Source organism: Geotrypetes seraphini, chromosome 5 (assembly GCF_902459505.1).
Source record: "Geotrypetes seraphini chromosome 5, aGeoSer1.1, whole genome shotgun sequence".
In the NCBI taxonomy this organism is placed as follows: domain Eukaryota; kingdom Metazoa; phylum Chordata; class Amphibia; order Gymnophiona; family Dermophiidae; genus Geotrypetes; species Geotrypetes seraphini.
In genome coordinates, this window is record NC_047088.1 from 258336711 (window position 1) to 258354210 (window position 17500).

Consider the following 17500-nt stretch of genomic DNA (forward strand, 5'->3'; position numbering starts at 1 on the left):
CTGGCAACATACTCATTTGGTAGCAAACTACAGGCAAAATCATCATCTTGACAGTTTGGACTCTCCCCCACCAAGAGAGATGTAATGGGTTCCAATGCTCACACATTTCTTTGACTTTCAGCAATAAAGATTTTTCATTTACTGTCATTGTGTCTTCCAAAGTTTTTTGAATCATGATACGTAGGTATTTTATACCCTCTTCCTTTCAAAGAAATGGGAAAGGATCAAATAATCCTTTTACACAGTGCACATTTCAAGTTTTATTAGGATTTTATATACTGCCTATCAAGGTTATCTAAGCGGTTTTACAATGAGGTACTCAAGCATTTTCCCTATCTATCCCAGTGGGCTCACAATCTATCTAACGTACCTGGGGCTATGGAGGATTAAGTGGCTTGCCCAGGATCCATTTAATGGAAGAACCTCCGATTTGCTTCAATTTATTTTATATCCAGAAAATTTGCCAAATTTATCAATCAATTCCAGTAAATGCGGAATGGTAGATTCAGGATTCTTCAAATGAAGCAAAATATCATCTGCATAAGCAGAGACCTTATATTTCCGACCTGCATAAGGAATCCCCTGTATCTCCTTTGCCTGTTGAATGACCAATAACAAGGGTTCCAAAACAATATCAAAAAGCAAAGGAGACAAGGGACACCCTTGTCTAACTTCCCTTTTCAGATAAAAACGTTCAGAAAATGTATTATTAATATATAGCCTGGCTGAGGGGGAACTATACGAGGTTTGAATCATTTGAATAAATCCGGAGCCTATACCAAACCAATCCATCGCTTGATACATGAACGTTCATCCCACACAATCAAAGGCCTTCTCTGCATCCAAAGAGACAGAGAAAGCTGGATCATTCATTGTTTTTGATAAACTTAGCATATGAAATGACAATCTAGTATTATTTTAAGAATGTCTTTGAGCAACGAAACCAGTTTGGTGCATACCCATCATATAAGGGAGAGTCTTGGCTAATCTTAGAGCCAATAGCTTAGCCAGGAGTTTCCCATCCACATTAATTAAAGAAATAGGCCTGTAATTTGAAACCAACATGGGATCTTTATTTGGCTTTGGCAAAACAATAGTTAAAGATTCTGCCATAGTACCTGAAATACAACCTTTAGTTAGTTGTGATTGATATAAATTAAGAAAATGAGGTAAAAGTGTAATTTGAAATGATTTGAGAAACTCCACAGTGAAACCATCAATACCTGGAGCAGATCCAACTCTGAGGGATTTCAACGCTGCCTGGAGTTCCTTAAGTGATATAGGTGCTTCAAGACCACCATTTATATGCCCGGGAATTTTTGGCCCCTGAATTAACTTTAAAAATTCTAATCCATCAATTTCTTTATTTGAATAAAGCTCAGAATGCAAAGCTTTGTAATAATCCAAAAATTGTTTAAAAATATTCCCAATTTAAGAATGAGTTTTACCTTTCTCATCTCTTATAGCAGCAATCTTTACTTTTCTTTTTATAGCTTTGAAATAATTAGCCAATAATCTTCCCGCTTTATTCGAGTTTCCATAATACAGAGCTTGATGAGAAAACAAATCTTTCCTAGCCAATTGTGAGGAAATCTCATTATATTTAGCTTTCAACAGGGCCTGCAAAGTAGTTTGTTCCCATTTTGAGGCTAGTTGCATCTCTAAAGTCAGAATAATTTGTTCCAGATTAGAAAATTCCAATTTTAGTTGTTTCCTAATGTGTGTCGAATATGAAATTATTTGCCCTCTCATGGTAGCTTTGAAAGCGTCCCAAATAGTTTTCAAAGAGATTTCCTCCAAGGTATTGAGTTGAAAATACTTAATTATTTTTATTTGAATTTCCTCAAGAAAGTTTGAATCTGCAATTATTAAATCTCCAAACAGGTCTAATAGAATCTTTTTCAGCAAACTGAAACTCTAACCAAATTCCAGCATGATCCGTCAAAAGGATCAGGTCTATGCTGGCTTTTATAACATGTTGCATTAAATGATCCGACACAAAAATGTAATCAATACGTGAAAATTATTTATGAACATGTGAGCAGAAAGAAAATTCACAAGCATTAAAATGAAGAATCCGCTAAATATCCTTCAATCCACATATTTGCACAAGATTGTCTAAACCTAGTGATTTCATCTGCTTACTTGGTTGCTTATCCCATAATGGATTCATGACAGCATTGAAATCTCCGGCTTAAATTAGATATAGCCAGTGACAGAATTATTTGCTGGAGTTTTTTTTAAAGAACTCAGCCTGATTTGAATTAGGAGCATAAATATTAAAAAGCGTCAGGGCATCATTTCCTGAAGTCATATCTACATGAAGCCGTCTGCCCATAGGATCAGCTTGAACATTACCAAATACAGCAGAACATCTTTTATTGACCAGGGTAGCCACGCCAGCCTTTTTTGCAACCACATGACCCCAAAAACAGTACTTAATCCAACCCCTATCAATTTGGCAGCTTCAATATGTGAAAGGTGTGTTTCTTGCAAGAAATAGATATCCGCCTCCTGTTTCAAGAAATTAAGAATTTTTTCTTTTTTATGGGATGGTTGAGTCCATTGACATTTAATATTTCAAGTTTCTTTATTTTTGATATACCGTCTATAAAAATACATGTCTAGATGGTGTACATTATAAAAAATTATAGGAAATAGTTAAAATAAGTAAATAAAAACAATAATTCATCAAATATTAAAAATATTGGACAAATTCAGATTAACGTACATGAAACAGAAGGAAATTAGGGGAGGGAGAGGTTATTTAAAATACATCGAAGTAAAAATTATTAAAAAAGGACGGTGAATGAGGAGTGGTAAAGACATTAGGAAGGGGGATCGCTTCAGAAGAAGTGTTAGCTGTTTCAAAGCTACATATAAGTCAGGATGTTAGAAGATGGAGACTGATGCTAAAGAGTGAAAGCATCTTTAAAGAGGAAGGTTTTAAGTTTTGTTTTAAATTTTTCGAGGGAGTTCTCCAATCGAATGTCTAGTGGAAGGGCATTCCACAAAGAGGGGGCGGTAACTGAGAAGATGGATTTGCGAGTAGTGTCGTGAAATAATTCCCATATCGACGGTATAGAGAGTAGATTTTGATTATTTGAACGGAATATAATTTTAAAGCCATGTTGGATTATATAACAAATTAATAAATACTTCCGATTTCCCTTTAAACAAATCCATATATAAAAATTTTTCCCCCACATCCAGGAACCTAAAATAAACCCTCCGCTTCCTCCCACCCCTAACCCATCCCCTGAACTTTCTAAAGTCTTAAAGTGGCGATGCACTTTTAAAGTGGTCCGTACCGGGGCTCCGTCGGTGATGTCACCCATATGTGAGAATATGCTGCCTGCTTGTCCTGGGATAAATAAGCTTAGCTGCAGTATTCTGTATTAGTTGGAGTCTCTGCAGACTGACCTTTGAAAGACCCAAATACACTGAGTCACAATAATCCAACCTTGTCAAAATGATTGATTGAACCAATACAGAGAAGTGTTGCTGCTGAAAGAGTGCTGGGATAAGATTTTCCTACTACAAAATACAAACATTGTGGTTTTAATCTTTCTGTTTTTATACTTACAAATCCCTTTACAGCCAATACTAAAAGAGGATCATTATTTCATATGAACAAGAAACCTATTACATAACTTACAGCGGCTAGGTGGGCTGATGTCCATCACTGAGAGTGTGGGATTTTCTATGTCACTTCCTCTTCTCCTCATCCTATTGTCATCAAACTCTGGTGTAAAAACACTACTTCCACTGCTTGTGCTCAGTGAGTGATCTGTGGGACTGAAATTAACTGGAGAACGAAAACTGTTCCCTTGAGTTCTTCGGGCCCTTGGAAATGTTTTACGACCTGCCATATGATATAGTAAAGAAAAATTTTAATTACTGCTCTATACAAAAAGCCAGGATACATGTTTGGGAAAAATAGGGTAATAAGACAGGAAATGTACATACGACTGCTGTGAAAGGAAAAATTACTTCCAGATTAAGCGATTTATATTTCTTATTGTTCTGGCAGAAAATAACCTACTGCAGCTGGCTTTAAAACTAGTAATTACAAGTATTTTAGTCATGGGGTTCTTAACCACACTGCCCCAAGACACATAGACCTTTAAGGCTAGTAAGCAAATCTCCTGCATCAGGTCAAAGAGGATCTTTTAGTGAGAGGATGCTGTAGATGGGTAGACTAGATGGGTCATTTAGCCTTTTATCTGCCATCATGCTTCTATATTTCTAATAGCACCCCAACCGTACTGGAGTCCGTTCAGAATGCTGCTTATCCACCTTGCGCAATATATCATATACAGTCTATCACACATTTCTATAAATATTCATTTTCAAGTGAAAGTATATGATCTACCAATATGAAACCATGGAAAATACCATGCACAAAATTTCTGATGTATCCAGACTTGATATACAAATATATTTGCCTCTCTCACATTTACTCTTATGAGCACTCAATTTTGGGAGTGTCCATATCAAGCAAGTCTAACAGGTTAAGTGTCTCCTTTGACTCCTGGACAAATATAATAATTGAACAGAGTAGATGTGATGGGAATCAGAAGACAATAATTCAAATCATGCTTCTCTTGCCAATATGACTTGTGATTTAGGGCACATTCCTGAAACATTAAAGGTCTGATTTTCTAAAAACGTTTCTTCACATTGTGTGTCTATGGACAAAGTGTTTATTAAATCAGACCTAAATTATATAAAAATTACATCTTATTGTTGATCATGTAGTGTGACTTTTCTTTAGTTCTAAAACAATATTCAATGATAGCAAAGATACCTGTAGCAGATGTTCTCTGAGGACAGCAGGCATATATTCTCACATGTGGGTGATGTCATCCATGGAACCCAGTATGGACACTGCCAAGCGCAAAGTCACTTTAAATTTTTTGTCAGTGCCCATACTGAGCACATGATTGTACCTTCTGGCCTGAAGTCAGCTCACCTACTAGGAGGTGGGTAGGTTGTGAGAATTTGTGTCTGCTATCCTCAGCGAGCACCTGCCACAGGTAAGTATGTCAGCTTTCTCCAAGAACAAGAGGCATAATAGCTTGTGGTACTCCCAATCTGCCAGGATCATTGCTTTGGACAAGGATTCTGTCTCTCTCTCTCTCTCTCTCTCTAATCCCAAGTGGGTTGGAGGGAAAGTTGGCGCTCAGGAAGTAAAAAAGATTCTGCAGATCTGCTTGTCCAAACCAACTGTCTAGTTTGGAGTTTTGTGTAGGGAGGATCTGACACAAGAACTTGAAGTTCACTCACATAGCATGCAGATGTAAGGGCATTGAGGAAGGTAAAATTATGGTCTTACCTGTTAATTTTCTTTCCTTTAGAAGCAGCAGATGAATCCAGAGACTAGTGGGTATAGCTCACATCGACCAGCAGGTGGAGATAGAGAACTGATTAACAGTTGGCCTTAAAGCCTGATGTTCCTCCTGTTGATTCAGTTATGCACTTTGCCCAAGCATCCCGAAAGGAGAATGAGCATCCACAAAACTTCATTCCAGTAGAAAATGTGCCACTCAGAAATGAAATAATACAATTACCAACCATACCCCAACTGAACAAACAAACAAACAACCTACAAACAGACAGTGCACTTGGGGAGGGGCTCTGGATTCATCTGCTGCTTCTAAAGGAAAGAAAATTAACAGGTAAGACCATAATTTTACCTTCCATAGCAAAGCAGCAGATGAATCCAGAGACTAGTGGGATGTAGCAAAGCAAACTCAAACCGGGTGGGACGCCAACGCCGCCTCCGCCAGCACTGCAGCGCCAAAACTTGCCTCCGAACGGGCCGCTACGTCTAAACGGTAATGCTTCGAAAAGGTATTCCCAGACGACCACGTGGCCGCTCGGCAAATCTCCTCCAAAGACATCCCACCGGACTCCGCCCAAGACGTAGCCAATGCCCGAGTTGAATGAGCATGAAGGTGCTCCGGTACTTTCTTCCCTGTCAACAAATAAGCCGAAGCAATAGTTTCCTTGACCCAACGAGCAATGGACGCTTTAGACGCCGCCATCCCCTTGTTTTTGCCCGCGAACAACACGAAGAGATGGTCCGACTGACGAAAATCGTTCGTCACCCCCAAATAATGGAGAAGCATTCGTCGTACATCCAGTAGACGTAAAGACGAAAATCGTTTTCCCCAATCCTCCTTCCGGAAAGACGGGAGGAACAAACTCTGGTTCACATGGAATGAAGAAATAACTTTAGGCAGGAAGGACGGCACCGTTCGCACCGACACCCCAGATTCCGAAAAACGTAAAAAGGGTTCTCTGCAAGAAAGCGCCTGTAGTTCCGACACTCGCCTCGCCGAAGCCATCGCCACCAAAAACACTGTTTTCAACGTGACATCCTTCAATGGTGCCGCTGACAGGGGCTCAAAAGGTGCCCCCTGCAACCTACCAAGGACGAGTTTAAGATTCCATGTTGGACAAATTCGCTTTACCGGAGGGCGGATATGGTGAACCCCCTTGAGGAAACGGACTACGTCCGGCTGTGAAGCGAGCGTCGAGCGAGACACCCGGCCCCTGTAACAGGCAATGGCCGCCACCTGAACCTTTAAAGAGTTATAGGCTAACCCTTTCGCTACGCCTTCCTGCAGAAAAGCCAGAATAGCCGGCAGAGATGCATGGAAGGGCGCAATCCCCTGTCGTCCGCACCATGCATCAAAAATCTTCCAGACTCTCGCATAGGAGGCGGAAGTCGAAATTTTCTTAGCTTGAAGTAGCGTGGCAATAACCTGTTCTGAGTAGCCCTTCATTTTCAGCCTCGACCTCTCAATAGCCAGGCCGTAAGACCAAATCGGGCCGGATCTTCCATCAAGATTGGACCCTGAGTTAGCAAGTCCGGAGTTACCTGGAACGTTACCCGGTCGCCTACTGAAAGCTGAATCAGATCCGCGTACCACGGCCGACGTGGCCAATCCGGAGCCACCAGGATCATCCTGCCCTGAAAGAGAGAGATGCGTTGTAACACCCGACCTATCATGGGCCAAGGCGGGAACACATACAGAAGGGAATTTGGAGGCCATGGGTGAGCTAACGCGTTTGATTTAATCCACTAATCCAATTTTTTCTGTGTTTTTGACCTTTTGAGGTTGAAGATAAAAAAATTTTTTTTGCACTTCACCTAACTTGTCATCTCTGTGCACGTCTTTACGTTTTGACGTATTTTGACGTTTACTAACGTCGTACTCTCAGCTGATCAATGAGCTCTTTAAATAGCTCAGCGTCGGTTTTTACCGACGCCATCTTTTGAGAGACATATGTTGAGCTTCACGCCGGTTCCGTAAGTTTGCTTACTTATTCAATATATCTATTTGAAAGTTTAAATGCTTATTTGTACCCAAATACTCTGTAGTTGAAATTTATGTCTCTTTGCTATCTATTATAGACACTGTATTTACCGTTCCCCTGAAGAAGCCACCTTAGGTGAAACGGTGGCCCCGTTGGGACTTACACAGTGTGAACTTTGAGATAAGTGCTTTTCTTTTAACATTTGCACTATCCATCAATTTTCTCATAAGTATTTGGTGTTAAAAAGATGTTATACATCTGATTTAAAAAAAACAATTTTGATAAGACTAACAGTGCTTATATTAAGATTGGTTAAAAATGGAAAGTATGATTATACTCAAAATTACCACATGCCAATGATTGAGATTAGAACCGATTCAAGTATATTGCAAATTTTGCTTTAATACTCGGTCTCTGAGGCGTGGTATTAACAGTTTACCAATTATATATGTGTTTTGGAAGTGAATTTTGTGTTTCCATTTGGGTTAGACACTTCCTTAGTTATTGTGTGCTGGATGTTTTCCGTACCTTACTAATATGACGTCAAGCAATTGGAATACGACGTTTGGATTTAACGAAGAACAAACTGAATCCATACTCAATGTACCATCACAGTTTGCAATCAGCTCTAATAGTACAGACAATTCAAGCACTGATTGGGGGCTCTTTTTCAACTTAAATAAAAAAATAATTAAAACTGAACTCAATAGTGGAATATTAGTTGAATACTGCAAATGTGAACGCATACCAAGAGGTTTACGTATCAACAAGGAACCTCAAAATTTCAAAGAAGACACTGATTTTTTAAAAAAATGGAACATGATTCTTAATAAGTGTTCTTTTGATTTGATGCTGTTAATCATAGAAAGGAGCAGACAGCAAATTGATAACTTTAAGGTAGATGTTGAGAAAACCCTTAACACTTTAAAATCTACTCAAACAACAGAAGTTTATCAAAATCAACTGACTAAAACTAATGAGAATTTAGATAGATTCAAGGAAAACATCAAAAAATTTAAACTCAAAAAATTCTATAGGGATGAAAAAGATTACCTTAACAATAGAGTTTACCATTGGATGACCACTCATGAAACTTCTAATACAGTAGTTACTACAAATACAAATGTTTCTAGTTCATCCTCTAGCAATCTTAGTTCCTCAGGCAGTTCAAACTCATCTAAGCCTTATTTAGGGTCAAGAGGAGGAACCCAAACTCGAAGAAACAGACGAGGCAGAAACCAAGCCAGAGGCAAACCGTGGACGAGATCACAACAACAACTCAGTCATCAGTAACGGTTAATCTGTCCCAACAGAATTTAGAAAAATCAGACATTGAACTATTAAACCTTGGTCTATCATTTGTTCCTACCGTAATAAATAATCAATTTCAATTCAATATTGACTTTGAAAGGTTCTTTAGACTCTTGCAAGTAAAGTTATTTTTTTCAGAGAAAACCGATTTTGCAGATAGGACAATCATTTCTCCTAAATCCACGTGGAAACCAATTGGACCCGTGGATCCCACTTTAAATGTATTCAAAGAATTAGTACATCAAGATGTTCAAAAGATATTCAGTAACCCCAAGACCTATAAATTCAAATCTAATTTAACGAAAGACCAACATAAATCATTGAAGAACCTCCAGAATAATACCAATATTATTATTAAACCAGCAGACAAAGGTGGTGCAATTGTAGTTCAAGATAAATCAACGTATACTAACAAGGCTCTTGAACATCTTCATGATTTACAAGCATACACAGAAATCAAATTAGATCCCACAAAAAGGCTTCAAAATACTATCAGAAAAATCACAGATGCAGCACTAAAGGAGGGGTATATCACTAAGCGTGATTACCGATTTTTGAATACAAAATACCCCGTAACTGCCAATATTTACTTCTTACCCAAAATACATAAGAATTTGACTGATCCACCATTTAGACCCATCACGTCGACTCGTGGGTCAGTGTTGGAACCTCTGTCAAGATATGTAGATCAATTTATTAAGCACGAAGTACCCAAATGTAAATCATATATAAAAGATTCTAAAGATTTTTTGCAAAAATTAGAAAACATTGACTGTAAAGACGGACCCTTCATCATGGCCACACTTGATGTATCATCATTGTACACCTCCATTCCACAATTGGATGCGATAGATGTTATCAGAAAAGTATTGGAATTACAACCAAGACCACAACCAGTTCCTACGGAATTTTTAATTTCTTTGACCACGCTAGCCATGCGTGAGAACTTTTTTGATTTCGAAGGCACTCTTTTTAAACAAGTACAAGGAGTGGCAATGGGTGCTGCATTTGCCCCTTCTGTGGCCAACTTATTTATGATCTGTTTTGAACAGAATTGGATAGAACATTCCCCTTTTCAACAATTCATCTTCATTTGGTGGAGATACATCGATGATGTTTTTCTTTTATGGAGAGGCTCAGAAAATCAATTGACAGCATTTGTTGGATGGTTAAATTCATGTGACAACCAAATCCAATTTACTTTTTCATATTCAACTACACGAATACATTATTTGGATATTGAAGTCACTATGGAACACCAAATGTTCAGCACACGAACGTATGTGAAACCTTCGACTAAAAATACGTTTTTGGATTACTCAAGCTGTCATCCAAAACATCTTAAAAATGGTCTTCCTTTTTCGCAGATGCTCAGGTTAAGAAGAAACTGTACGCTTGTATCTGAATTTAAAATTCAAGCCAAACTCCTGAGTAAGAAATTGAAAACCAGAGGATATCCCTCTCAGATCATAAAAAATGCATATCGAAGGGCTAAATATAATAATAGAGAGTGGCTATTGAAGGATCACACTCAAGATGTCACTGCAGAAGATCCATGCATAACATTTGTGTTGAAACATTCTTTGAATAGTTTTCAACTAACCAAAATCATTAAAAAACACTGGGGTATCATTCAATCTCTATCCAGTTTCAGTCATACTAGAATACGTTTTGCTTATTCAAGAGGCAAGAATCTAAAAGAATTCTTTAGTAGCAATAAAGAAACGATAAGAAGTATCACTCCGACCATCTATGGACACTTTAGATGCGGTCATTGCATGTATTGTGACTTTTCAATTACAACGAAAGAATTTATTCATCCCATTAATCAAAAAAGGTATAAAATTCAACATTTCAGTACTTGTCAAACAGATCATGTAGTTTATGTAATTATATGCCCTTGTCAGAAGATTTATGTTGGCATGACTACAAGATCATTTAAAACAAGACTTGCTGAACATAAATCAAATATTAAACGAATGCAACTTAAAGAGCCATTAGTTCAACATTGTAAAGAAGCCTCCCACACCTTTCAACATCTTAAAGGTTTAATTATTGATTTTGTGAAAAAGAATAGGAGAGGTGGAGATAGGGCTACAGCTCTTAAGCGCAGGGAAACCTACTGGATATATACATTACAATCACTTTATCCTACTGGTCTAAATGATAAAATGGATTGGTCAGTGTATTACTAAAAGAACTTCGTACGTTTTGATCTGTTTGATTTAATCTACTAATCCAATTTTTTCTGTGTTTTTGACCTTTTGAGGTTGAAGATAAAAAAATTTTTTTTGCACTTCACCTAACTTGTCATCTCTGTGCACGTCTTTACGTTTTGACGTATTTTGACGTTTACTAACGTCGTACTCTCAGCTGATCAATGAGCTCTTTAAATAGCTCAGCGTCGGTTTTTACCGACGCCATCTTTTGAGAAACATATGTTGAGCTTCACGCCGGTTCCGTAAGTTTGCTTACTTATTCAATATATCTATTTGAAAGTTTAAATGCTTATTTGTACCCAAATACTCTGTAGTTGAAATTTATGTCTCTTTGCTATCTATTATAGACACTGTATTTACCGTTCCCCTGAAGAAGCCACCTTAGGTGAAACGGTGGCCCCGTTGGGACTTACACAGTGTGAACTTTGAGATAAGTGCTTTTCTTTTAACATTTGCACTATCCATCAATTTTCTCATAAGTATTTGGTGTTAAAAAGATGTTATACATCTGATTTAAAAAAAACAATTTTGATAAGACTAACAGTGCTTATACAGTGGTGCCTCACACAACGAACTTAATCCGTTCCAGGAGCAAGTTTGTTATGTGAAACGTTCGTTGTGTGAAACGCGTTTTCCCATAAGAATACATGTAAAACAAAATAATTCGTTCTGCAGCCCTGTTTTCCCATAAGAATACATGTAAAACAAAATAATTCGTTCTGCAGCCCTACATTTCCCTCCCTCCACCTCACCTTATATGCAGAGTTTGCCAGCTTTCTTTTTCACCCAGCCGCACGCTTTCAAAAAGCTGTGCACGCGCAGCTGCTGAAGTTGATCAATGTTCTCTCTCCTGCAACTTCCGGTTTCCGGTTGCGTCAGAGGAGAAGATTGAACAACAGAGCATGCGCGCATGTGCTGCTCTTTGAAAGTGTGTGGCTGGCCGAAAAAGAAAGCCGGAAAACTCGGCATCTAAGGTAAGGTGGAGGGAGATGATGGAACACTGCATTCAGACAGGAGGGTGCTGCTGTTCCCGGCTCACATTAGGAAGCGGCGAGAGTAGTTCCGCCCCCCCCCCCGGGCCCCTCGGGCGACTTCGTTGTGTGAAACGAAGTTCGTTATAGGGAGCAAGACAAAAAGTTCGTTATGCGCAGCGTTCGCTGTGCGAGGCGTCCGTTATGCGAGGCACCACTGTATTAAGATTGGTTAAAAATGGAAAGTATGATTATACTCAAAATTACCACATGCCAATGATTGAGATTAGAACCGATTCAAGTATATTGCAAATTTTGCTTTAATACTCGGTCTCTGAGGCGTGGTATTAACAGTTTACCAATTATATATGTGTTTTGGAAGTGAATTTTGTGTTTCCATATGGTTCTAACTGTACCAAAAGTCTCGCAGTTAGAACCTTGTAATCCCATGCATAGACTAATTTCTGTACATAGAACCATGTAATTTCTTATGAGATGAAGGAACGATTAAGTTGCAATAAAGCCTCGTGAGTGTTGTAACATCTACATGTAAGATAGAACCCAGAAGTCATCGGAGTTAAAAATACTGAAAATTGTCACTTAGAACCCAGTAATCCTAAGGTCGCGAGTTGCTACCATATCAATGCAAATTTATCTGCACTGCCCTCCTATTGGCCAAGAAAGGCATCCTACAGGTTTGGATAGACGAAGCCCCCCCCCCCTCTCCCCCACAGGTCTCTGCCTGGATATGGCACAATAGGAATCTCATGGACTAAATGATTCTGCCTCAGGTATGAGAGCTAACTACCAGCGCTTGTTGCAGGACTGTTTGACTAAGTTGCAACATGGATCTTACTCATTGCTCTACATGCACATTGCAAGTAAAAGTTTCTCGGATTTACCATCACTGTAATCTTGATGATGATATGAAATATGATATCTTCGTGGATAAGTCCCTCCTTTTCCAAACTTTTCAAAGACAGGAATATCATAATCTGGGGAGGGGAGAAAAAACAGAAGCATCATTAGATTTAATCATATTAGAAATAAACACAAAGGCCCAGATTCTCTAAAAGTGCGTCCCGATTTTAGGCAGCTGTAGGCGTCCTACAGCTGTCTAATCAGCCAATCGGGATGCACGTTTTTAAAAAAAAAAATGCTCCCCAGGCAGGCCGCCTATATTGAAGGCGATAGGCCCTGATTCTGTATAGGACGCCCGGGAGAGGCGTCCTATTCAGAATCGGCCTAAACTAAACCCCGTTTCTGTAACCGGCGTCCATGTTACAGACGCGGGTTAGAGAATCGGGTTAGATTAGACACGGCCCGCTACACTTATCGCGGCAAGGGATCTCTCTGCCGCTATAAGTATAGCGGGCCGCGGCCTGTCCGATCGGATGCCCCCCCGACAATACCGACCGACCGCCCCCCCCCCCCGACACTACCAACCACCCCCCTCCCCCCGACATTACCGATCTCCCTCCCACCCCGACACTACTGATGCTGGCAGGAGAGTGTCCAATCCCTCCTGCCCGAAGACGGCACCTCCCCCTCCTGCCCGAAGACGGCACATCCCCCCCCTCCTGCCCGAAGACTGCACACCACCCCCCGGCGCTAACAACCCCCAAACTAACCTGTTCTTCGGGCCAGATGGTTCTTTCCCGTCTAGCCGGTAAGCCCGCCTCGTCGAAATGAGGCGGGCTCGCCCCTTCCCGGCCCATCCCGCCGAAGCCTAAGGCCTGATTGGCCCAGGCTCTAGAAGCCTGGACCAATCAGGCCTTAGGCATAGCGGGTCCGCCCATCCCCACTAAGTCTAAGGTCTGATTGGCCAAGTGGGGATGGGCGGACCCGCTATGCCTAAGGCCTGATTGGTCCAGGCTTCTAGAGCCTGGGCCAATCAGGCTTTAGGCTTCGGCGGGATGGGCCAGGAAGGGGCGAGCCCGCCTCATTTCGACGAGGCGGGCTTACCGGCTAGACGGGAAAGAACCGTCTGGCCCGAAGAACAGGTTAGTTTGGGGGTTGTTAGCGCCGGGGGGTGGTGTGCAGTCTTCGGGCAGGAGGGGGGGGTGCGCCGTCTTCGGGCAGGAGGGGGGTGCGCTGTCTTCGGGCAGGAGGGATTGGGCACTCTCCTGCCAGCATCGATAGTGTCGGGGTGGGAGGGAGATCGGTAATGTCGTGGGGGGGGGGGCATCCGATCGGACAGGCCGCGGCCCGCTATACTTATAGCGGCAGAGAGATCCCTTGCCGCGATAAGTATAGCAGCTGCGTCTACTTACAATGTAGACCAGCATTTTGCTGGCCTACATTTTTAAGGTTTCTTCCTCTACTAGGGAGACGCGTAGGGCCACCTAGGTTCGCCTAAGGCCCTTAGGCGAGCTTAGGCGTCTTGCGGGTCTCCCTAGGCTCCCGGAGGTGCCTTCAGGCCTGCCTGGGGAGCATTTTTTTTTTTTTAAACGTGCATCCCGATTGGCTGATTAGACAGCTGTAAGACGCCTACAGCTGCCTAAAATCGGGACGCACTTTTTGAGAATCAGGGCCAAAGGATCTCCTGCGCTCAAATTAGTATATCAGGGAACATTTTAAGTTGTTTTAAACATTTTTAAAACCGATCCTAAAAAGTAAAAATGTCTTCTAAGATAGCCAAAGAATAGCAACTCCACTTTCTCATACCCTTTTCAATATTATTCTGCACTTATTAGATTATATAATGGAAAAAAAACTAAAATTATTTCTTTTATATATGTAGACGATATCACAACTCTTATCCCCCTTCTCTTGTTCCCTAGATCATATCAAACCTAAAGTAAGCAATTGTATGAATTTGACAGAGAATTGAAAAAAGGTCTATCAATTAAGATAATATGAATTTATGCGTCTGTACGTGATTGTCCTCTCCACTCCACCTCACAATCGTGTACAGACAAAGGAAAGCGCTTGCGTGAGGTTACAGCAGCGAGGTGGGCAACGTTTCAGAACAATGGTAACATACCGAGGGTCTCAAAATAGTACCTGGCAGGCTACGAGTTTGAGACCACTGTCCTTATTGGACTATTGCAATGTTATATTTTAAGACTGTCCTAAATCAATAACAAACACACAACTTCAAATCCTTCAAAATACAGCTATACGACTAGTTTTCAATCTGAAAAAGAGTGATAGGATCACACCTTATCTACTAGAGCTGCACTGGCTACAAGTGGAAGCTAGGATCCATTATAAATTCTTCTGTATATTGTTCAAAACTCACTTTGGGACACTCTAGATTAGTGGTTCCTAACCCTGTCCTGAAGGACCACCAGGCCAGTCAGGTTTTCAGGATAGCCCTAATGAATATGCATGAGAGAGAACTGCATATAATGGAAGTAACAGGCATGCAAATCTGTCCCACGCATATTCATTAGGGCTATCCTGAAAACCCGACTGGCCTGGTGGTCCTCCAGGACAGGGTTGAATTTAAGGCAAAATCATACCTTTCATTTTCCTGATATTAAAAATATAACATACACCAGGATTTTCAATTCAACCTGGGCTTATCAAACAGCCAAACCGTGGAAAATTCGACCTAGTAGAATCAATCAACAAATTAACTTTAAGAGTTTCAGAAACCCAAAAAGATATAACTTTAAGATAGCCTGTTCATAAAGCACAGTTACTTACCGTAACCAGTGTTATCTGGAGACAGCAGGCAGATATTCTCACATGTGGGTGACATCATCCACAGAGCCTGGTACAGACAGTGAAAAGTGCACTGTCACTTTAAGCTTTGCGAAGCCTCGAGACTGCCCACACGCATGCCTTCCTGTTCAACGTCGGCTTACAGTTTCTCAGTTCCGTAAGCAAGTTAAGCCAACCAGGGGAGGTGGGAGGGATGTGAGAGTATCTGCCTCCTGTCTCCTGATAACATCTGTTACAGTTAGTAACTGTGCTTTATCCTAGGACAAGCAGGCAGCATATTCTCACATATAATAATAATAACTTTATTCTTCTATACCACCACAATCGTGCAACTTCTAGGAGGTTTACAACTGAAGAGAGCTGGACAATCAGCGAGTTACAATATGCAGATAATTAATGAAATTGCAGTATACAGAATCATGGAAAAGCAGCAATTACAATATACAGTTTGTTTAGAAATTCAGGGGTCCTTTTAGATAAAGTGGTGAAATACATAGTACAGTTTGTTTAGAATTTTTTCAGGGGGACAAATTAGGAAAAAGAAAAGGAAATAGTGATTGGTGTAGCTGAAGTTTAGGTGATATATTTGTCGAATAAGGCAGTTTTTATGGTTTTTCTAAAGGCGACGTAGGTCAGTCTAGCTCCATTTATGTAGTTGTCCAGCCAATGTTGTTGTTTGTTTGCTTGGTACATAAAAGTTCTAAATCCAGGAAGGTTTTGTATTTACAGCCGGTAATGCTTGGATATGTGAATAGATTGCAATTTCTGGTTTGCCTCGTGGGACTGTATAGTACGAAGTGTGATAATAAGTATGTGGGGGCTAGTCCCCATAGTAGTTTGAAGCATATGCAAGCGAACTTGAATATTATTCGTGCTTCGACTGGCAGCCAGTGCCGTAGTCTGTAGTAGGGGCTGACATGGTCACTTTTTTTTAATCCAAATATCAGGTGGACTGCTGTGTTCTGAACTAATCTAAGTTTACTCACTGGTTTTTTTTTGGGTATACCCAAATAAATGATGTTGCAGTAATCCAGTGTAGAAAGTACTAGTGATTGCACTAGTAGTCTAAATGATAATGGGTCGAAATATTTTTTGATGGTCTTTAATTTCCATAATGTCAGGAAACACTTTTTTACCACTGAGTTTGTGTGTTCAACTATTGTCAAATGTGTGTCTAATGTGACTCCTAATATTGTTTTTATTGTTTTGGTAATCGGGTAGTCATGATCTTTTATATGTAATGTTGTTTTTGTAATTTTATCCGTTGGGCTTGCAAGGAAGACTTTAGTTTTTTCTGTGTTTAGTTTCAGCTTGAAATTGATTGTCCAGTGTTCTATTTCGGTCATAATATGAGAAATGTATTCTGAGGTCTCGTTTGTTATGCTGTTCAGTGGGATTAAAATGGAAATGTCATCTGCGTATATGTAGTGGTTTAAGTTTAGCTTTTGTAGAAAGTGTCCTAGGGATGAGATGTAAATGTTGAATAGTGTTGGTGATAGTGGTGATCCCTGTGGTACTCCCGAGGGGTTCCTCCAAGATTTCGAGTATGTCCCATCACTAACCACACGGTAAGATCTCTTTGTTAGGAAACCCTGTATCCAGTTTCTTACTCTTCCGGTAAGTCCTATTGCATCTAGGCAGTGTAGCATTATTTTGTGATCAACAAGATCAAAAGCACTGCTGAAGTCCAGTTGCAAAATCAGAGCACTTGTTCCTTTGCTGAATAAGCCGTATAGGTTATTTAGGATTGAAGCTAGGACTGTCTGAGTGCTGAAACCTTTTCTGAATCCTGATTGGTGTTCATTTAGTATGCTAAATTTGTCTAGATAGTTCATTAGTTCCATGTTGACCAATCCTTCAAGAAGCTTGGTAAATAAGGGGATGCTCGCTATGGGTCTGTAGTTGGTTTTTAGGGCTAATGAGGTTTTTTGGTCTTTAGGGATGGGTGTGACATAGTAACATAGTAACATAGTAACATAGTAACATAGTAGATGACGG

At 40.3% G+C, this 17500-nt stretch overlaps 1 protein-coding gene across 3 annotated transcripts in view; it reads right to left on the reverse strand.

Moving 5' to 3' along the window:
• The window catches only part of LOC117360795 (general transcription and DNA repair factor IIH helicase subunit XPB), a 262217-nt gene that overhangs the window by 136162 nt on the left and 108555 nt on the right, over positions 1-17500 (reverse strand). For all 3 annotated transcript variants that reach the window (XR_004539518.1, XM_033945177.1, XM_033945181.1), the window contains exons 11-12: positions 12733-12825; positions 3659-3865 (exon numbers count right to left, since the gene is read on the reverse strand). Coding sequence is in view for 2 of the 3 variants with exons in the window: in XM_033945177.1 (XP_033801068.1) it covers positions 3659-3865; positions 12733-12825 (300 nt within the window). In the remaining variant the exon portion in view is untranslated. The remainder of the gene's footprint in view (positions 1-3658; positions 3866-12732; positions 12826-17500) is intronic.